The sequence below is a fragment of the Phyllostomus discolor genome, chromosome 6 (genome assembly GCF_004126475.2).
Source record: "Phyllostomus discolor isolate MPI-MPIP mPhyDis1 chromosome 6, mPhyDis1.pri.v3, whole genome shotgun sequence".
Lineage (NCBI taxonomy): Eukaryota > Metazoa > Chordata > Mammalia > Chiroptera > Phyllostomidae > Phyllostomus > Phyllostomus discolor.
This window is the reverse complement of record NC_040908.2, coordinates 169,935,447-169,956,193: the sequence shown is the minus strand read 5'-3', so window position 1 is coordinate 169,956,193 and position 20,747 is coordinate 169,935,447. Positions and strand designations below refer to the sequence as shown.

The 20,747-nt window shown below is 65.9% G+C and overlaps 2 protein-coding genes across 4 annotated transcripts in view; both read right to left on the bottom strand.

Moving 5' to 3' along the window:
• Window positions 1-711: 711 nt before the first annotated feature.
• Window positions 712-1,786, bottom strand: PHLDA2 (pleckstrin homology like domain family A member 2). Its single transcript, XM_028516864.2, has 2 exons — window positions 1,267-1,786; window positions 712-1,014 (listed from the first exon to the last, which is right to left on the bottom strand). Exon 1 carries the CDS (start codon window positions 1,670-1,672, stop codon window positions 1,277-1,279), a length of 396 nt encoding a protein of 131 aa, XP_028372665.1. The 5' UTR covers window positions 1,673-1,786; the 3' UTR covers window positions 712-1,014; window positions 1,267-1,276.
• Window positions 1,787-8,175: 6,389 nt separating this feature from the next.
• NAP1L4 (nucleosome assembly protein 1 like 4) overlaps window positions 8,176-20,747 on the bottom strand; it is a 33,474-nt gene continuing 20,902 nt past the window's right edge. Inside the window, exons 9-16 of one of the 3 annotated variants that reach the window (XM_028515377.2) lie at window positions 20,316-20,455; window positions 18,996-19,141; window positions 16,022-16,044; window positions 15,601-15,720; window positions 13,874-13,903; window positions 13,365-13,421; window positions 11,667-11,704; window positions 8,176-9,202 (exon numbers count right to left, since the gene is read on the bottom strand). In XM_028515377.2, coding sequence (XP_028371178.1) covers window positions 11,699-11,704; window positions 13,365-13,421; window positions 13,874-13,903; window positions 15,601-15,720; window positions 16,022-16,044; window positions 18,996-19,141; window positions 20,316-20,455 — 522 coding nt within the window. In that variant the 3' untranslated portion in view covers window positions 8,176-9,202; window positions 11,667-11,698. Of the gene's footprint in view, window positions 9,206-11,666; window positions 11,705-13,364; window positions 13,422-13,873; window positions 13,904-15,600; window positions 15,721-16,021; window positions 16,045-18,995; window positions 19,142-20,315; window positions 20,456-20,747 lie in introns of all 3 variants that reach the window. The other 2 variants (XM_036029852.1, XM_028515376.1) reach the window with 2 other exon arrangements.

Below are 20,747 nucleotides of genomic sequence, written 5' to 3'. Positions count from 1 at the left end.
GGCTGCCCCTCCCCAGGGCAGGGCGAGCGGCCAGCTCTGGGGCCCGGTTTTGGCCCTTCACCCCCCTCGCCGCCGCTTCCCCTCCCAGCCGGGCCCCTGCCCCCTGTTCGACAGTCCCCCTCGGCCTGCTCCTCGCCCACACAGCTTCCGGGTGGAGGGGCCCTCCCGGAGCCCGCCCTGCGGGGCAGCCCCGGTCACACACTGTCTCTGTCCACCCCACCCCGGGCAGCGGGGCAGGAAGTGCCACCTTGTCAGACACCTCGGGCCTCCCCACCCCAGTGTCACAGTCTGGGGCTCGGCCAGCGGGGCCTGGGAGCAGGATCCCCCAGGCCGGATGCAGCCCAGCCTGGACTGGGGTCAGGTGGGCGCAGGCGCCAGAGGGCAGTGGCATGTGGGTGGGAGGGGGCAGCAGGAGGGGAGGTGCGCGCTGACCTCCAGGGGACCCTTTGTGAATGAATGACCTCCCACCCTGAGCAAGCACGGCCAGCAGCCCCGGGCACCACCCCACTCACGCCGGGGCGGAAGTTAGCCAGGCCCAGTGCCCAAGTACTTCCTGCCTAGGGAGGGGCTGCTTGGTAGGGAGGGTGCCAGCCAGCCACCCACTCATCCCGGCACTCCCCTGCCCTTCAGACTGACCCTGTGCCCCAGTGCACGCAGGCCCTCGGCCCTCGACCCCGCCATTCTCCAATATCACCACACCACGCGGGCGGGTAGAAAAAACAGGTCCAGTAGTTTATTCGGAATGGCAGGTGCAAAAACAAAATATTAAGACATACAGTTTGACGAAAAATAACCATCAAAATAAATACATAGATAATGCAATAATTTAACTCGCCCGCGCAGCGGGCAGGGCTCAGCGGCTCCACAAGGGAAGGTCCCCTTCGGGGCTGGGACGCAGCCCCAGCCTCATTCCTCGAGGCGGTCCGCGGAGGGGGTGGGGGTTCTGGCCATCCCCCGCACCTCCTGGGCTCCTGCCAGCGGCGCAGCCGGCCCGACTCGTCCAGTGTGGGGCTCCTGTGGGCAGAGGAGGGGTCAGGGAGCTGTGCCGGGGCGGGGCGGGCTGGGGTCCCCACTACGCTTCCTCTGGGGACCCAGACACGGCAGGTGCCAGCGACGGCTCTTGACGCGTGCTCCCCCGACGCCGGGACTGCGTGGCAGCCGATCCCCTTTCCAAAGTGTCCCCCCTGCCCTGGAGAGGCGGGACCTCCCTCCCCACCTCGGTCTGCAGACCGGGGATGGCAGGGGGCGCACGCGGGCGGCACTCACCGAGGCGGGCTCAGGGCGCACAGGCTGTCCGGGGCTCCGGGGTGGCGGCGGGCGCGGCGAGCTCCCGGCGGCTGCGGACGTCCTGCAGGGCGCGGCGGTTCTGGAAGTCGATGAGCGCCAGCGTGATGGCCGCGTTCCAGCAGCTCTCGCCCGGGCAGCGGAAGTCGATCTCCTTGCGGTCGGTGGTGACGATGGTGAAGTAGACGTACTTGCCCGTCCGCTCCACGCAGTCCACCTTGAGGATGGAGTGGAAGCGCAGCTCCTTGGGGCGCGCGCCGGGGCCGGCGGGGAAGAGGCTCAGGCAGTCCGGGGTGAGCACGCCGCGCTTCTTCTTCCACAGCTGGAAGAGGCTGTCGCTGCGCTTCTCCAACTCGCCCTCGCGCAGCACCTCGCCCGGGGTCTTCATGTCGGCGGAGCGGGGAGAAGGAGCGCTCGGACGGGGGCGAGGAGAGCAATGCGTCGCAGCTGGTCGGGAGCTGGCTTTATAGCGACCCCGCCCCGCGCGCCCGGCCCCGCCCCGCCCCGCCCCGCCCGGGCGCGCCCCCTCAAGATCACGCCCCGGATCCGCCTCGGCGCTCGGTTCCCCCGCGCCCACCCGTCCCCGCCCCCGCAGCCCCGTCACCCCACCGCATCCCCACCCGCAGGCACCCCCTCCTTCGTGTCGGCAACTCACCAAACGACCCTCCTGTGCTCTGGCACCCCGGGGCCCCAGACCCACAGGATGACACGCGGCCCCCAACCCGCCCCTGACCGATCCCGAGGAGGAACGTCCGGCCCTGCCCAGGGTGACTCACCGCCCGGGAGCCCCGGGAAGCGCCGGCAGCCGGGGCTGGCCCAGGGCCGGGAACTGGTGGTGCCCAGACCCCCACCCCCCCACGGGTGCCCTGACTCCGAGGTCGGCCCGGCCAGCACTCTTGGGGCAGAAGAGGGCCGTGGCCCCCCACCCCGGGTCCTCCCACACCCTGGGGCCCTCCCTGAGGAGCCCTTCTTCCGGTGTTCCTACAACAAGCCTTGCACCCCCACCCCGTTCCCCCCCCACCCCAGCCCCGCAGGCCTGGCCCACCCGGAGTGAGTGTTCTGACCCCCACTTTTCTGGTCTGCGGGGGTGTAGACAGGGACACTTTCTTAGACTGGAAACACCTGGAAAGTGCTAGAACAGCTCCACGTGGTGCTCATCAAACGTGAGGTGTGGAGGCCACCCCGGTTTCCTTCCCGAGGAGCCTCTGTCCGACTCGGTGTCCTGACCGCCCATGAGGGCTCCCTCCGCAGCGACAGCGGGAGGGGGAGGCGGGCCCAGGCCCCTCGGGCCAGCGGGGGCGGCTGAGTCATCGCCTGCCAGCCGGGCACAGCCGTTTTTTTATTTACCCTCTTCCTTTAAAGGGTTTAACAGGAGCAGGAACTGCTCGCTGACTCCTCCTGGTTCCCAGGGGTGGGGGTGGAGGCGGCCCCGGGGATTTTTGGGGTGCACAGCCGCTCCGGGGCCCGCCTAGGCCACACCCCCCACAGCTGTGACCTACCCGAGCAGCACGGAGAGTGGGGGCCTGGGGGACCGGCCCGCCTCCATGTTGCAGGGTCCCCGCACGAGGGTCCCTGTGCGGCAAAAACGCAGGCCTCCTGCTTCTGCCAGCATTAAAAACTTCAAAACGGTGACAGCAAAGTGTCAAACCAAGTGCCACACTTCCAGGGTACAGGCCGGTGAGGCCGGTGCTGGGACGGGCCCTCCCCACCTGCCTTCGCCGTGTGGCCCCAGGTCAGTCCCCTGACCTCTGGGAGGGTGGGCCAGACCCCGGGCCCTGTGGGGTCACTGTGAGAAATAAGGGGGCTCGCTTGGCTCAGAAAGGGGACCAGGGACAGGTCCATGCAAGCTGCATCCAGCAGGCAGCGGCCGGTGGTCCACCCCCCCGCACCCCGGCTGTGCGGCCAGAGGACTGGTTGGGGGCAGGGAGAGCAGGACAGTGGACATCTGAGTGGGCACCAATGGTGCCCAGGACTCTGACCTGTGTGTGTATGGGGGAGGGGCAGGGCAAGCATGGGGGCCAGGGGGTCAATGTTCTGCCGAGAGAGAGGGGAGAGGGGAGCAAGTTTTGGGGGAGGGAACACAGATCCCCCCCTCAAGACAACCTGATAGAACAGGGGAGGGTACCAGCCACAGGCTGGGTAAGGCTGCTGACACCCCACCCCTGGCACTTGGCCACTGAGGGGCCTGCGCTGGCCTGGGTTGTCGTGGGCTGCGGGGCAGTGACATTGGGTACTCTGGGCAGGGGGACACCCGGAGGAGATAAAGGGGTGCTGCCTGCCACTGCCCCTGGGGAGCCACCGTGAGCCCACCCCCAGGGGTCCACTACCTGCCTCCCCCCACTCAGGGGTCAGGCAGTGGACCCGGAGCTCCCAGCAGACACTGCTTAGGCACCTGCTGTCCTACTGTGCACCTGCAGGACTGGCTGGTGCTATAACTCCCAGGAGAGAGGGTCCCAGTGGGTACATGGTGTGTGTGGGGGGTGCTGGGGCTGTGGGACCAAGGAGACAGCTTAGGGGGATCCATGGGGAGGGCATCCCAAGGAGACAGGGTGAGGGGCCCTGAGGGTCAGCAGGGGTTAGCATGCTAGGCCCCCCCACCCCGCACCGTGAGACTGGCCCACCCACCCCACAGGTGCACATCCGGAAGCCCAGGGAAAGGGGACTGGGGGAAAGGTCGGCAGCGGCAAGCAGAGGCGGGGCCCGAAGTGGTTGGAGGTGGCGGCCAGGACCGGAAGGTGAGTCCAGGCCGGGCGCTCCCCGTGCCCTGCCCAGCGCTGCTCTCTGACCCTTGGCCTGGCCTCTCTGGGGAGGCGGAAAGGGACAGTGCCCTGGGGGTGGTGCCCTGACAGGTGGCATCAGCAGGAGCTGGGAGGACAGGTCGTTGTGGGGTGGGAGGGGGCAGGGACCCCAGGGAGAGGGTTGGTGGGAATCTGCTAGGCCCCGGGGCCGGGCTGAGGTGCCTGGTTCTTCCCCCGCCTGGGCAGCCGCTCCTGCATCCCCGCCACGGTGCTCCCCACCCCACGGGCCCCTCTGAGGGTCCTTCTGGGACACAGCCCTGGGGGTCTGATGAGAAAGTGGTGCCACTGGGCATGGGCTCACTCGCCCCGGCTCCCCGGCAGGCCCACCCACCCCTCGGAGCCCTGCTCACAAGGCACTCCCGGCCCCTGGGGCGCATCCATTAGAGTCTGGGTCCTCGGGGCCCTGCTCAGGAGGTGCTTTGGACGGAAGTGGAACTCCAAAGTATCTAACTCGCTGCCCCAAACACCCACCTCTCTGGGCGGAGCAGCTGAAGTCGGTGGAGGCCCTGTGCTCGTGGGCAAAACCAGAAGGCTGGGGAGGGGGGGTCTGTAGTAGGGGGACTGGAACCAGGTGTCCCCGGAACTGAGCGGACGGACAGGGCCCAGCAGGTGGGGACAGGGGGCCTCTCTGGAAGACTGGAGGAACGAGTGGACGAATGAAGGAACGACACGGAGGCCGATGTGACCATGGTAGGGGTCCCGGACGCCGGCACGTGTCTGGGAGAAAGACACCAAGCAGGGGCCATGGGATGCAGAGGCTGCAGTGACACGGCCCAGCCCAGCGCCTGGAGCCCTGAGGAGCTGGAAGGGGCAGGCGGACCGTCCTGAGTGGAGGGGGCACAGCCCCGCCGACACCTGGTTTCTCAGCCCCGGAGGCCACCAGGGACTCCGGGAGCTGGGTTTTCCGGGTGAGCAGGAGCTCTGCACGGTGCCGCCTTCCCGGGCACGGACGAGGGACGTCTGGCATGCTCTGAGGACCTCCTCGGAGGAGGTGCACCTCCGGGGGAGGTGCCGCCCAGCCCAGAGACACAGCCGGAGGCTGGGTCCCCCAGTCCTGGAGTCCTCACTGGGAGTGGGCTGGTGGGGGACGGAGGGAGTGGCCTCATGGCCAGTTGGCTCCTGCCCAGTGCCCCCGCAGGGCTCCTACTCAGAAGACCAGAGGCCTCAGCAACGCCCCTCCCGGCCTGCTGCCACCACCTGGCCATCCCCGGTCCCGCTCACCCACTGATCCCCCTGCCTGGGCACTGTGGCCACCTGCCAGAGTGTCTTGGGGATACGGTGACCAATGACCACAAGCTTGCTGGCTTCCGGAGGCCGGCAGGCCCATAGGTGTCCCACGCCGCAGTCTGACGGTGCCCCCGGCCCTCTGTGAATGCGCCAGGAGAGCCCCTGGGCCTGGTCTGGGACCCTCAGCAAGGCCCTCTGCCCCCAGCCAGGACCTGGGCGGCTGTCGCATTTCCCCCCTTTTCAGAGCTCCCCCAGCCCTGCCCTGGGGGTACACCTCCGAGTCCCCCTCTCCTCCCACCTGCAGAGCTCGGAGAGGGGCCCAGGAGGGCAGGGCTTCTTCAGGTCAAAGGGGACAAAGGGCCTGGACCCCACTTGCTCCCAGGTCTGGGGTCCTGACCCTGAGGAGGGTAGCTCGAGGAACCCTGCTGGAATCTTCCAGCTGCTGGCCCAGGCCCCCCACCCCCACCCCTCACAGTGGCCTAAGGCTGGGGGAAGACCCCAGGCTACCCTGCCACTGTCTCCCGTAGCCCAGAGGTCTGTCCCAGTTGGCAGGCTCCAGGCAGGGCGGGTGAAGGCAGCCAGCCTGTCCCTGGGGACTCCGAAGGGGTGGCAGCTCTGGCCCAGCACTTGCTGGGAGGGAAGGCTGTGGGGGTGCCACCGGGCTCCCTGGCCCGCTTCTCCCAGGCCTAGTCCCCACGAGGCCGGGCCTGACACAGCTGGCTGCAGGCCAGGCCTCCGGTTGTCATGGAAAGTAACATCCGGCCACCGCCCACGGCACACTGAGTCAGCACCACCGGGCTGGGCCGGTGACTGGTGACATCCGAGGCAGGTGGAGCTCTGCCCTCTCGGCGGCGAGGCTGAAAGGGCGCTCCCAGGTCAGAGGCCGGCGGAAGCCAGGCTTCCCTCGGAGCGTGCCAGGCAGACGGGGTGCCCGAGAACCGCACCCAATTCCGAGGACCCGAAGGCTCAGCCAGGACCAGCCTGAGGAGTCCTGGAGCCCGTGCTGTCGGGCTCTGCCGTCTGCCAGCGTCCCTGGGGTCTGGGGTCTGAGCGCCCCCACCCCCAACTAGGCTCCCTGAGGTTGAGGCAGGGAAGACGAGTCTGCTTCCAGAGGAAGGAAGCTGGGAAGTCGTTTCGATTGGGACCAAAGTCCAGGTGCGGCCAGGCGGAGAGGCTGGGTGGGCCAGCTGGCGGGGAGCCGAGGGCGGCCGCGCTGGGGCGGCACTGCAGAAAACGGCCTGGTGAGGGGGCACTCTCCTGCTGCCCACCCCCCCTCGGGCTTCCTCTGCAGACCGCCCTGCAGTGAGGGGGCGGGGCCCACCAGGGCTGGACCAGAGTCAGCACCACCACCAAAGCGGGCCTGGCTGAAGCGAAGGGCTCCCCCTCCTCCCCAACCTGCCCCCGGGGATGGATGGGCTCAGTGAGACTGCCGGGCAGCTGGAGGGGGTGGGCACCGGGCCCGAGAGCCAGCACGGCAGACTGGCCACTGGGGCGGAGGAGCCACCTGCTGAGCTGTCTGCCCACGGCAGGTGTGGACAGAGGCTCCTTGCCAGGCTGTGGGTGGCCACGACTCCTGACTTAAGGGGAACCCCAGAGTTTTAACCGAACCACCCCAATTTGGGGCTTCTGAAAAATCAGCTCCACTGAGGTGTAATTCACACCCATGAGCCACGTGTACCCACCTGAGGCGATCCCAGCGGACACACCTGTGTAACCACTTCCTTCTCCCAGGCGGCACCCACCCCGGCTGGTGCTGTGCAGATTCTGAAGGTCACAGAGACCCGTCACCCACCTGCCCTCCCTCTTGGGTGGGGTTCCTGCTGCTGGGACCACTCTGTTGTCAGGTGCACAGCCCTGCTAGCTGCCCCAGCCCTAACTCCTGGCACCTGGCGGAAGCACCGAGCCACCTGGGGAGACCTGCCCCCACGTCCTGCAGGCCTGGGGCAGAGCGGGGGCCCCTCACGAGTCGGTGTGGTTGGGAGGGAGCTCAGAAAGGGCAGCTGGGCCCAAGGCCGGTCTTAGGTGACAGGCAAGACCCAGGCCTGAGGGACAGGCACAACAGAACCACCTCCAATAGAACAGGGGGTCTGGAGAGTGGCCCTGAGAACTGAGGGAGGGCGAGGGCAGCAGAGGCCAAGGGAGTGGGAAGTGGCCCTGGACCCCTTCCTGGGCCCTGGGAAAAGCATCGCGGCGCCTGGGCCGAGAGGTCAGTGGGGACCGATGAAGCAGCTGCCAGACGGGTGGGGTGGGGTCCTGTGGTGGCTGCAGCCCCCAGGCAGAGCTGGCCAGAGCTGGTGTCCACCTGGAGCTACAGCTAACACCACCCTTTCCGCTGCCTCGTGGCTGGGAGTTCCATGACTTCCCGGCCCAAACCCACCTCTGGAGGCTCCGCAGTGTCCCTGAGGTCCCCGGCCACTGGAAGGCCACCCTCCCTTCCCCGTGACCGCCCAAGAGGAGCAGACATGGGCCAGGAGAGGACAAGCTTGTGACAGGCCAGGGCTGGCCACAGCGGGGCCAGGCAGAGCGCAGCCTCTCGGGGCTCCCAGCCGCCCTCCCGGTGCCGTCACATGCCCACCCCACAGCGGCCCCGCAGACCCAGAGCAAGGGAGCCATCCCGGGGCCCGAGGGAGCAGCGGGTTTGCCCAGGGCCTCAAACCCACCCGAAAGTGACATGGGCCTGGACACCCACCCGGTAAATTAAACACAGCCTGGGAAAGAAGACAGAAAACCCCAAAAAGAGAAGTCCCGAATGTGCCCACACCTCGGGCTCCACAGCAGCAGCCCAGGAGCGGAGGAACCACATCTGTGTCTGCCCGCCCCCCCCCAGCCCAGGACCCCCCGCCCCAGAGACTGCGCGGGCACTGGGTCCGTGTTCCACAACTTTAATAGAATACTCTAACTATTCTGTACAAATTGAAAACGGAGTCTTCAGTTACAAATGTATCTTGAGTAAGGCTGAGCACTCTGCAGGCCTGGTCACAGTGTGGACCCGGCATCCTGGCTGCCAGGGACCGCGGTCACACACTCAGAAACCCCACACGCCAGCCAAGGACAGGTCTCGCTGAGCCCAGGGCTTTTAAGACAAGGTGGGCGTGGCCGACAGCCGGGAGCTGCTGAGACAGACACTTACACAGGATGGCTGGCCCCGCCCCCGACCCCACCGGGCCAAGGGTCCCCACAGCAGGGGCGGGGAGACGGCCCCCCAGGGCAGTGGGCGGCAGGAGGCGGCGAGGTGCGTTCTTCCGCCCGGCCCGCTCCCGGGGAGCCGCCACCGCTCCTGCCAGTCAGGTCGCCAGGGCTCCAGTCACAGGTGTGGCTTCAGACACTCCAGGACGGGGGCCGCCGGCGTCCCGAGTCCTCACGGCACAGGACGACAAATAAATACAAGGACGACCACACAGGCCCTGCCTCAGTGCCGAGGGCGCCCGGCCCGGCCCCGGCCCCGGCCCCACCCCCACCCCGAGAAAAACAAGAACCGCAGAACGAACACGCCGAGGAGAACGGGCCCCACTCTCCGGCTCCCCCGAAGCGTCAGACACAGGAGACAGGTGGCTGGGGACGAAGCGTGTGGCGTCCTCAAACGAGGCAGGAGCAGAGGCTCCCCAGGCATCTGCCCTGGGCTCAGGCGACCTCCTACCCCCACCCCTGTGGTCTACGGGCCCCCAAGCCGGGCCTGGGAAAGTCTACGAGCTGCACCCAAGGCCGAGGGGGGTGCGGGCATTAAACCTCCTACTTCTGAAATGCGTTTAAGCTGCCACTGCACAGGTTAAGCAAAACCGTAAGGACGAAGGGAGGGGAGCGTGAACACCATGCACGAGGAGACAGGTCCGGTGCGGGCGCCGCCGGGACGGGCCTCACTGCTGCTTGCACTCGGAGGGCTGGCCGGGCTCCTTCTGCCGAGACAGAGACCAGACTTCAGAGGACCGCCCCGCCCGCCACGCACCCCCACCCACCGGGCAACCCCGGACGCCATGCCCAGGTAGTTCGCTCTAACCGGAACAATGTCACTACGAGTCCACTCTTAAGACGGTAACAGAACAGAAGCTGATTTCCCAGGAGCGGCAACCTGGTGGCCTGCCACTTCTGCTTACAGACACGCGCACAAGCGCCTTCGAGCAGGGCGGTGCCACAGGAGGGTCTCCGGCCTCGGGCCCCGAGCGCCTCCTCGGGCGGCAGGATCAACCGAGTCACAGGACACCAGGTTCCAAGGCTGAGGGGCAGCCCGGGCTCTGGGGGACCCGCCCCGCCGCCTGTGAGTCATCAGCACGCCCTCCACGTTCCACCCCCACCCCTGGGAGAGGACCAACATTTGACCCCGAAGGGCTCCTGTTCAGCCCCCCCACCCACAAGAGGGCCCCTTCCCCTGGGCCTGCTCGCCCTGCCACCAGGCGGTGCCCCCACGTCTCGGCATCAGGACCTCCAGAGACAAGCCCCACACCCTGAGTGCCCAAGTGGAAACCCTATCCTCCCAGAAAAGGGACCAGGGGGCCCCTGACCCCAGAACCACTCCAGTGTGACCTCCCATGTGTTCCCACCACTGGCACCCAGTGACCAGTGCAGGCTGTGTGGGCGCCCCCACGGCAAGCCCCCCGCTCTCATCTGAGCTGAGCGCACACATGGCTCAGCGCGCACCCTGGCGCGCCCGTGGGGTCTGAGGACCCGCACTGCGGGGCTGCAGAGAAACACGGGTGGGATAACACAAGCGACACCTGCCCGCCTGGTGCCAGCTGGGGCTGCAGCTCCCTCTTCGGGAAAGCCCATCTGAGAGACGAAGCCACACGTGCAAAGGGCACGCAGGGACGGAACAGTCCTGGAGCCCAGGGTGACGGACAGGACACAGGACCAGCTGGCACCTGCAGAGCTGGCCCTGGGGCTCTGCCAGCACTGGCCAGGGCCAACAGCGGGCCGCTGTGGGACGGAGCCCAGGACGGGAGGGACTTTCCATTCGACACCTGTATGGGAACGACCGTGTCTCATCTGTAACCCAGTGCCGAGTCCTGTCGCACGTGGCTGTGACCAGCAGGCATGCGTTGCCTCCCCGTCTGCCACGAGACTCCGGAGGGCCAGTGCTGAGTAAGACAAACCCCGTCTCACGTCATCACAAAGTCCACCGGCAGCTCGGCCCCTCAGCAGCGACCATCAGGGAAGGGGCTGGCGTTCCAAAGGCACGAACCGAGAGCCAAAACCCTGCCCGCCCTGGGCCCAGCAGCCCGGCCTGAGCACACGCTCAGCCCCGTCCCGAGGCTGGCTGGACAGTTCTCGATGCTCCCGAGTCACTGGCAGGTGTGGCGTGGGCTTCGGGGACAGCCATTTAAGAACACAAATAAAGGACTAGCCCCGGGCCTTAAAGCGTCCAAGGGCACTCCGCCTGCGATGTGCCTTCAGCCCAGACCCGCGCCCGTGCGAGGGGGACGGGAGAACAGTGCAGACAGACCCGCACAGGTGCCAGTCTGAGCGAGCGCCAGCACCAGGCTCCTTCCGAGCCTGGAGTGGAGACACACGGAGTCCCGGCTGCCACAGGCACAGCTTCGGGCACTGGCTGCCTTCTGGCCGACGAGGGGAGTCCTGTGACTTCCCAGACACCCCGCCTGTGCTGGTCTCTCCGCATCTGTTCCCCAGCCCCACCACTACGCCCCGCTCCCAGGAGCAAGCCCCCGTCCCAGGAGCAAACGTTGACTGCCCCACACCACAGGGGGCCCGGCGGCCCCCAGGACCCACGGCTGGCGCTGCCCTTAGGGAAGCGGAACCGCAGCCAGCCCGTTGGCACGCACGAATGCTCGCTCTGCCTGGGCCGGCAGCCGTGCAGGTGAGAAGCTCTGGCTGAGTCCAGTTTCCCCTTTGCTGCCCACTGGTCTGCGTGACGCCTACACCCTACAAGACTGAGCAACTGACCAGCACGTCCAGAAAAGTCCCATCTCTTCCTGCCATCTCCTACTGCACCCCGGGGGTGGCAGGGGCACAGGGGCCAGTACAGAGGGGCACGGGCAGCAGGAAGCCCAGAACCTCTGCCTCCAGGACCGCTGTCCACTGGCTCGTGCCCCGCCCCCCCCCCCCCACCGGCTGCTGCCTCCCACCTCTCAGAACCCCTTCTCTTTGTGTCCTCTTCCTGGAGGGCAGTCCCGTCATCAAGAAAAACGCCACACCAGTGACCCCTAGCTGCGTGGTCGACGAAGACCACTGGGCTCTGCCAGCAGGAGCCACGGCGGCTCCCGTGGTCGGCTTCAGAAGCCCACACGACACCCCCCGCATGTGTGCGCCCGCAGGGCAGCGTCCCCTGCACCCACAGTCACGACAAGGCACCAGTATCAAGCATGGATTCACATTTGGAAGTAAGGAATGAATGGAATTCCACCTTACCTAGAAACGCATGAATGATTAACAGATAAAAATTACACCTAAATGGGGAGAAAACGGAAAGGAGCGGTCAGCAGGGAAGAAAACGAGGGGCACGCGACCACGCGGGGAGCAGCAGCCCCGCCCTCTCTCCGGCCGCCACAGGGCAGTGCCGTGTGCTCTAAGCACCGGGGCCTGAGCACGCCAGGCCGTGCCCCCACCCCCGACGTTCCCCTTCTCCTCTGCAGGGCAGAACCCCCCCAGGCCCCTCTACCGAGTGCACATCGATGGCCGGAGGTGCCACAGAGGCCAGGACCCTCGGCCCCGACCGCAGGCGGCTACGGCCCCAGCACTTTGCAGCACCACCTGGCCCACTCCTGCTCCTTTCCCACGGGCTCCCCACAGAGCCACCGGGAGGCCTCGCGAAGGGTGGGGCCCACAGTCCCCTGCCCCCTGAGGGCTGTTTGGGACCACCACCCGGGGAGAACGCTCCCCCAGAAAGCAGACGTGCGGAAAGAGGACAGGCACCCGGAGGAAGCAGGCACAGGAGCGAGGTGCCCGCCGCCACCGAGCCGCAGCCGGGGCAGACAGTGCCGGGCCCCAGGCACGCAGAGCGCACCACCCTCAGCCCAGCAGCCAACCACGGACGCCGCGGCGGCCCGACGGCAGGGAAAAGGCGGGTACACTCACTCGCCTGGGACTCGGGCTCCGCGGGGCGAGGTGTCACCACCACCCAGTGCTGTTAACTAGCGGACCCCCTGACCTTTCTCTCACCCCCAAGTGTGACCCACTCGGGCCGGGCCGCAGGTCTGCGTCACCCTGTGGCCCCTCACCAGCCACCGCTCACAGGCGAGCGCAGGTGGGCTTCCGACAGTCGCCCTGGGAGCGACGGGCCGACTCACGAGGGCGCGTGTCCCCCGAGCACGTTGAACGAGTGCCGCCCCCACCCCCGCAGCAGGAACTCCTGCGTGAGCATGCGGGCAGACACACACGGGGGGGGGGGGGGGGGGGGGGGCAGACAGACCCCAGCACCAGCTGCACGGACAGCCCAGGGCACTGCCCGCTCTGTGCAAAGACAGGGGAACGCAGAGACGACGTCCAGTTAACCAGACACGCACGCTCTGCAACGCCAGGCGACGTGCGTGTTCCGACAGCCCGGGAGCGCCGCCCGGGGGCAGGCGAGCGCCGAGCCTTCCGCCGGCACACCCGAGGGGCCCGAGCTTCAGCTTGCCGGACACCGGGAGTAAAGCTCGGGCTCACGGGTGAGGTTAATGGGGCTACCCACCTGTTTTTGTCAAGGTTTCCCTTAAAGCGCCCAGTCTAAGCTATGAGACACCTAGAGGTAAACTGTGAGTGTTCTCAGCCCAAGTGAGATGATAAATATAGTTACGATTCCTTCGGGGTCTCTCCAGTTCAAAAACAGGAACAGCCCCCCCCACTTCTTTGCATCCTTAAAAAAACCCACACACACAAAACCCCCACACAACAGTGCATGCGTGTCGGTTAACTGACCACCTCCAGAGGAGGACAGAGCAGGGAAGTACAGGTCCTGGGACGAGGCCCTGCCCACGAGCGCGCCTGACGAAGGGCTGGGAAGCCCCGCACTGGCGGCCGCCCCAGGCGCCTGAGCCCAGGGGCCCTCCGAGAAACCGCGCTTCCTGACTAGGGGGACACGTGCGCAGCCCTCACACCTGCGGTCTGGGCGGCCCCGGAACCACTCACCTTGGGGTTCACCTCGGCATCATCCTCGTCTTCTCCCTCCTCATCTCCTTCTAGTTCCTGCAACGAGAGGAGCGAACAGGACCTCAGTTCTTACGGATCCACGGGCTACGAGTTAGAGTGACGCTGCGACTTGGAAGGAATCAATCATCGTCATTCACAACGGACTGAGTCACCTCTTTGGACACTTAGTCTTTCATGGGTCCCTCTGACTCACAGACACCCCTGAAACCAACACACTGATGACAAGTGGACTCTGCGGGTTAAACGATTCTTTCCTTAAATGGTTAATATTTAAGGTCCTTTTCGCCAGCTGAATGCAGGGTCAAAGCAGGACGCTGCTGCGGCATTTGCCCTCTTCCCACAGCTTTCAGCAGGGCCCACGGCTCCAAGGCAGCGTCACACAAACACCGTGACCTGGTCTCGGGGTCTCACACGCTCCGTCCGCGCCGGCAGGGAAGGCCGAGCGCGACCGTGGGGCCCCGAGGCTGCTGCACATGAGCTGGTCTTACCTCCTCTTCTCCTTCTTCGCCTTCTTCAAACTGAAAAAGAAACATGTTACTGGGTTTCGAAAGCATGGCAGCAACCCCACCCAGGGGCAGCTCCTGTCCGGCCCCCCATCGGCCAGGACTAAGAAAGCAGGAAGCCCAGCCCCGACTGAGCGGAGGGCCGCGGGGCTCCAGGCCCAGTTCTCAGGGCCGGCCGCTGCGGGGCAAGTCCGGGCACGGGGACACCTCGAGCCAGGTGGGGCCAGCACGGCGGACACGCCAGCCGGTGAGCCTGCCGCGTTGACAGGAAGCAGGTCCCTGGAAACCAGTCAACACAAGGACTGACTAAGGATGGGTGAAGAAAGGAGACTGTCAGCCTGGGCGTGCCCGGGGTCCAACTAGGATGCCGGCTGACCTCAGCAAACCGGTAACTGACGTGTCACTTCACACCTCGGGCAAGGGAAACCCTCCTCAGACACACAACGCAAGCTGGGTGTCTCGTCTCTGTGCCAGAGCTGCAGCGTGCGTGGGCGGCACCCAGCACCGCAGCTGGCTGGCCTTGATGGAGGCCTCCCCCGTCTAGAGACATCACTGGGGGCTCTCGGTCACGCTCCAAACGTCAGACTAAGGCAAAAGCCACACCAACAAGAGAAACTTGAACACCGCTGGCTACACGCCTGTCTTCGGAGCCCACCCAAATGGGACTCGGGCCAGTGCTGGGTGCCGGTGCGACTCATCTCCAACACCGGGCCCCGCCCGCACGCTCTCCAGCCCCGAGCAGCACCCACGGCGGGACGCAGCCCGACGGGGTGAGACCTTTCAGTGTCCTGACGCCGCAGGGCCCTCACCGCGTGTCAGGTCAGCCCAGCAGCAGCTCAACGGGTGTCAGGGAGGTTCTGAGGTTCTGGGCACACCGTGTCACTGCACCTCCTCCCAGGAGCAGTGCGCAGCCCTCAGGACGAGCAGGACGCCCGGGGAGCGTGGCAGACAAAGCCAGAGCTCCTCTGTCCACTCCACCGTGTCGCCAGCACTTCCTGAAGCTCGAGGCTCAGCAGCCCCTGGGGCTCCGCAGCGACCCAGCACCGGGTGAGCCCCGGTGCCCCCCAGCCCGCTGGGGCACTGAGCACAGGGAAGTGGGGGAGGAGGCCTGCACAGTGACCAATAGGGGGCAGGCCAAGCCCTCCTGCTGCCTGATGCCCGGCAGACCCTGCGAGTAGGGAAACCCAGAAGCATCCAGGAGACCTCAGAGCTCTGAAAGCAGGGAGCAAACACCACATGAAACGCCCCTCCAGTGACGTGCTATGAAACAAAACTTCGCTCATCCCCATAAACCAGGACCGCCAGCCCTTGGTGCCAAAGGAACCCACCTCAGGCGACAGCGGCAAGAGCGGGGGGGGGGGGGCCCTCATCTCCTCCCGCAGTCCCTCTGCGGGGCACGGACCCACACCCCTTTGGGGCCACTGTGCCAAAGGCCGACACGAACCAACTCCACTGCTGCGGACGGCTTGCTGCGGCTGGACCTCCGTGAGTGGGGTCCCTGCCGCTGAGCAGCCACCCGAAGTGTGAGGGCCTCAAGCAGGATGAGGCAAACCCTGGGGGTCTTAAGGGAGCACCGAGGTGGGCCAGTGGGCTCACCTTACACAGGAACCGCTCGGGACACCTGCTGCCGTGCCGCCCTGGCCCTCTCCCTCCACCCCCCGACGCCAGAAACAGCGCCGCGGCGCGGGGCCGGCGCCTTCCCAAGCACGTACGTTGTCGTCGTCCTCGATGGCCTCCCCCGTGAAGTACAGCACGGCCCGCGGGACTATCCGCTCACGGAAGAAGTGTCCGATCTCGAAGTCCGAGGCCAGCGTGAACTCAGAATCTTCATCCTGAGAGGGAGGCCCCCACGTGAGCCTGTCCGTGGGGCCGACATCACGCTCCCCCCAACATCCAGCCCTCACTGCTGGGAGCCTGACGGAGGCCCCCGAGCCCAGCAGTGCCAGGTGACAGCGGTCACAAGGTCAAGCAGACTTAAAGGGACACCAGTGAGGTGGTGGGGAGGGCAGTGACCACACACGCACCCCAAGGCTTTAGGAGACAGGAACAGGTGAAAAAAAAAGCAGGTAACTACTCAGGAAATACAGACTTAACAGCAACATAAGAGGCTTTTGATAACAACACAAATCTTACCAGTGATTCTCCATCCCCAGAGGCTGGAAAAAAAGACAAAACGTGTCCGTGTTACACTAACAAGCAGAGACATCCAACCCACGCAGGAAGCTGATCTGACAGACGGAACGTTAACAGCCCAGGGTGCTAGGCTGTCCCTGGAAATGGCCCCAACTGGGTGCCCCCTGGTGGGCACCCACAGCACCTGCACCCGGCCTGGGGCGCCCAGAGCAGCAGGGACACCGGTGCCCACAGGAGCGGGGGGAAGGGACGTCGAGGGGCCCAGGCTGTGGCCGCGGAGTGCACCAGTGCCCCAAGGGAAGCTCTAACTCGGATCTTGCAAAACCACACTCGACAACCCAGTACGCGAGGGGGCAACCTTTGAGCCCTGAGGCCCCGGAGAGGTCAGGACCATGTCCCTGTCCGGAAAGGAGGAAAGAGAGAAGGGAGTGCTGAGACCCCTCTAAGATGCGAACTATGCCTGTGGGCAAGTGCCCCCACCTCAGCTCTGCACTGAACGCGACAACACGTGACACAGCCACGGTGAACTGAGCGTGATGGCCGACGCCAGGACCTAAGTGAGCCCACGCTCGGTGAAGCCCAGCGACAGCAAAGCCCTGATCTCGCAAATGCTGGGTCGAGGCCCAGGGCTGCCCCGTGCGGGGACCCGAGCGCTGGGGGCGGAAGCACGAGGCAGGGGACTCCAAGCCTTGGTACGTAAGCACCCCACAGGCTCTCCAAGACTCAGGTTTGGGAGCCCTGGCCCCAGTGAGCACAGAGACCTTCTCTCGGGACTTCAGGACCTTTCCTGCGGGTGTAAGGACAAAGCAGCAGCTGCACGAGCCACCTCATGTCTCCTTCACGTCGCAACTCGTTTCGTCAGCCGTGACGGGCCTCTCCAGCCGCGTCACCTCCCCCCGCTGTCGCCCTCTGTTCACTTTCACAGAACTTCCCACGCGACGCTGACTCCACGCGGTTCTTTAGAAGCAGCTGGCAGGTCAGGAGGCTCGGCCGGAGAGCTATGGGCTCAGCCCCCAGTGAGGACAGGAGGAGCCGGTCCTGTCTGTGTCTCACCGGGTGTTTCTTGCTGTCCCCTGCCCCTGCCCCCTCCCTCTCAAGTCCATCAGCATGTTCTGGAGTGACGGGCAACAATAAATAACAAAGCTCTACCGAGCTGGAACTCACGTGCCACAAAGCCCGCCCCCCTGGGCATGCGGCCCACCAGAGCCCGCAGTCGGCGCCGCGCAGTGGCCACAACGGGGCGTCCCACTCGCTCCGAAACACTGAGGATGAACAGCAGTCCCCGCCTGGGTCCATCGAGTTCCACCAAGGACTTAACGTCCCGTTCTGAGGACACTTCCAACAAATCAGAGTGTCCCTGCATCACGAATTCACAGACACCCTCCCAAAGGCCACCGAGGCTCCAGAAGGAAAAGGAAACGGACAGAGTTCATGACTCTTCTTGCCCCAAACCAGCACGCGCTTTCGTCCTCTAGGCTCACAGACAGGCCGCGGAGAACAGCCACCTGGACCGGAGGCCGGGCTGCAGGGTGCGGTGGAGCCGGGTGGGGTGGCGGAGCCGGGTGGGGCGGCGGAGCCCTGGGCTCAGACCGAGGGCGCCCCCCCCCCCCCCAAGGCCTGGGACGAAGCCTGCATGTGCTCCAAGCTCCCTCTGTCCGGCTGTGGCAGGGCTGGCGGTTCTTCCCCTCTGACTGGGGCTCTGCTCACGGACCGCGCAGCCCGTGCTTGCCGCCCGTGCTCGCGCTGCGCACCCACTCTAACACAGCCCGCTGCCCCGCCCCCTCGCTCTCCCAGGGGGACGCCACAACAGAACAGGAGCTTCCGAGCTACGCCTCTGCCCCCAGCCTCTCGAAGGGGAAAGCCGTTCCTTGCTCACCACCATGTGCAAGTTCCCGAGCCGTGCAGGAGAGCGAGCAGGGCGGGCAGACTATCCCAAGCTGCACAGTGTGACCAGAGCGAGCCCAGGGACAGGCACCTGTGGGGCGGGGTCTGTGGCTCAGGGGGTTCCGGGGAGGCCTGGGCAGGCACCCTGCGCCTGCTCAGAACGGAGCCCGGGGCCACCTCTGCTTCCCCTCCAGCTTCAAAAACCCCGCCGCAGCCCTCCTGCACCCCCCGCCCCGGCCCCGTGCACACAGGGACCCCGAGGCTCTCCAGTTCTCCCACACAAGCACAGCACACCCTGCCCCCCGCTGTGTGACAGCAGAGCGTTTCCACGGGCGCCTCCGCAGTCCCCGCTCACTTCCTGAGCACCTAGAGGGCACCCAGGCCCGAAAACCAGCCCAGACGCCACGGGAAGCAGCGCGCGGCCCAGAAGGACAGTGGCGCGCAGCGAGGGCAGGGACGGTCTGACACAGGCACGCCCCTCTCTGCGCACTCGAGCGACACCTCCCGCCGTACCCGCTGCCGGGCGCCAACGGAGACGCTGCTCTGCCACCGGCAGGACCAACTTTGGCAGCTTTCGAGGTGCCGCCTCTCTGCCCGTAAACGGGACGGGTGGTGGATGCAGGTGAGTTCGACGCACGCACTTCGCCTGCCCTTTGAGCACCACGACCGGAACCGTGTCCCGCCGTCAGTGGAGCGCGGCGCCCTCCCAGCTCCCAGCTCTGGGGCTGTCCCCCCAGCCCAGGGCACATCCCGCCACCAGGTGCGCGAGCTCCGTGCGGACGAGGCCCAGACGGGCCGGGCCGTCAGAGCTGCGGGCTGGGTGCCGAGCGCCGGGCGCGGTCCCGGGCAAGGTGCTTGGCGGCGCTGCTCGCGCTGCTTGGGGTGGGCGCCGCCGCCGCCGCCACGACTCCAAACAAACGCTGAACCCGACCGTCACTTTTCGCCTTTTTTCCTACGGGCAAAACCCTCTTTGGGTTTTTCTCGGTCAGTGAAAGCAGGCACTAAGGTGGGTCTTTTGTGAACGCGAGGGGTGGCGCACGGACTCTGGAAGTGGGGACGCCCGTCTGTGTCGGCCCGCACCCCCACTCACCTTTGAGCGGGCTGAAGAAGTTGAAAAAGGAGTCGTTGGGGACCTGCTTGGTGATGGTTCGGACGGTGCCGCGGCCCTTGTGCTTCTGCTTTTTCTTGATCGTTTTGACCGTGACGTTCTTTCCCTTCTTCCAGTCGATGGTGCACCTACCGGGACACGACAGCCGTCACGGCCCGCCCAAGAGGAAGAACCATTACTGACACGCACAGCAAGCGTGGCGGCTCCACGCCCAACCTGGACGTGAGAAGAAACCCGCCTGCCAGCCGAGCACTCCGGGCCCGCGAGGCGCCCCTGAAGGCCAGCGGCAGAGCGGCGCCGGCCGCCACCACTCCGAGCGGAGCGCGGTCCCACGCACGGGCCTCCGGAGCGGCAGCGGCCTCACCCCCCACGACTTCCTGTGCAGACTCTGAAGTCCTGTCACAAGCCCCAGCGAGGCGCCTCAGAGCCTGTCCCCGCTGCCCCCGGAGACCACCTGACGTCAGCACGCATGCAGGCAACCCAGCGAATGGGATGAGTTGGGGAAAGGAAGTGACCCCCCCCCATACAGACAGCCAGCGCAGAACACACAGGGTCCAGGGGTGCTGAGCAGTCCTCGGGGGCCGAGCACAGCACGCTGTAACTCTTCGCATCGCCTCGGACCAGCACGACGCCTGGCAGCACCCGAACGGAAAGCCAGGCCTCCTCCTCCCACCATGGCGGCCGGCCTTGGGCGCCGGCCCTGTCGACGCCAGGCTAGCCGTGCGAGCGTGACCAAGTGCAGTACAGGCTGGGACTGACCTCACGGGGAGCTTCGTGGGGCCAAGCACGTGGTGGTTCCAGTGGGTACAAATGACTGTTCCAATTCAAAAGGGACAATTTCCCAAACCACCTCAAGCTAACCAAGAGGAATGAACCCAACCCAAAGTACATTCACTCCTTGGTGACCTCAGACTGACATGGCCAAGGTGCCTGACCGTGAGTGGAAGGGCATTCAAACTGCCTGCCAGCCAGTCAAGTGAGCAGCTGGCCCACACCCTGCCAACGCAGTGCCTGGCCCACCAGCGGCGGCCCTGTGCTGGGGGAAGGGGCACAGCTTCAGTGACAGTGACCAGAGAACCCCGCCCCCCGCCCCACACCCTTCCCTCGTCACCAGGCGACATCTCCCGGCACCAGCTGCCACACCCCAAACAGGAAGACAACTGGATGTAAATCTTTGCCTACTGGGCTTTCAGGCAGACTAACAACTCCCTGCTTCATCCCTAATGTCCGTCGTACTTGCAAAGCTCTAACACCATCTCCTAGCTTTGCTCCAGAAAAAGAAGTCAAAATGGCACTCCTCACCCGTCGCAGTCGACAATCTCCGGCCCTTCGAAGGAGAAGGGGTCCGCCTTGTCCGGCTCCGACTTCATCTTGTAGGTCTTCGTCAGGACCGCGTTGCTGAAGTAGTCGTTGGGCCCGAAGTGGAACTCCAACACGAAGGACTGCAGACAGAGCTCCGCGTCAGCACCACCCAAGCCGACAGACGCGCCGTGACGGCTCTTACCAGCCCCACAGAACCACCTGGAACCCAGCCCTCCCGAGACAGGACACCACAGGCAGAGGTCACGCTTAAAAGGACAACAACGTGGCTACGTCACAAAAACTTCTTTTTGGCAAAAACACGGTCACAAAGTTAAAGCGCAAAGGACTGGCTGGGGGTGGGTCCTGTTGCCTTTGGTCCGCAGAGGCAGGTGGGGTCGTGTGTGTCCCCCCCAGGTGGGGTGGAGGGTCCGA

Bases quoted from the DNA above. Each gene is read 5' to 3' on its own strand.
- PHLDA2 (XM_028516864.2), bottom strand. From the start codon at position 1,672: ATGAAGACCCCGGGCGAGGTGCTGCGCGAGGGCGAGTTGGAGAAGCGC.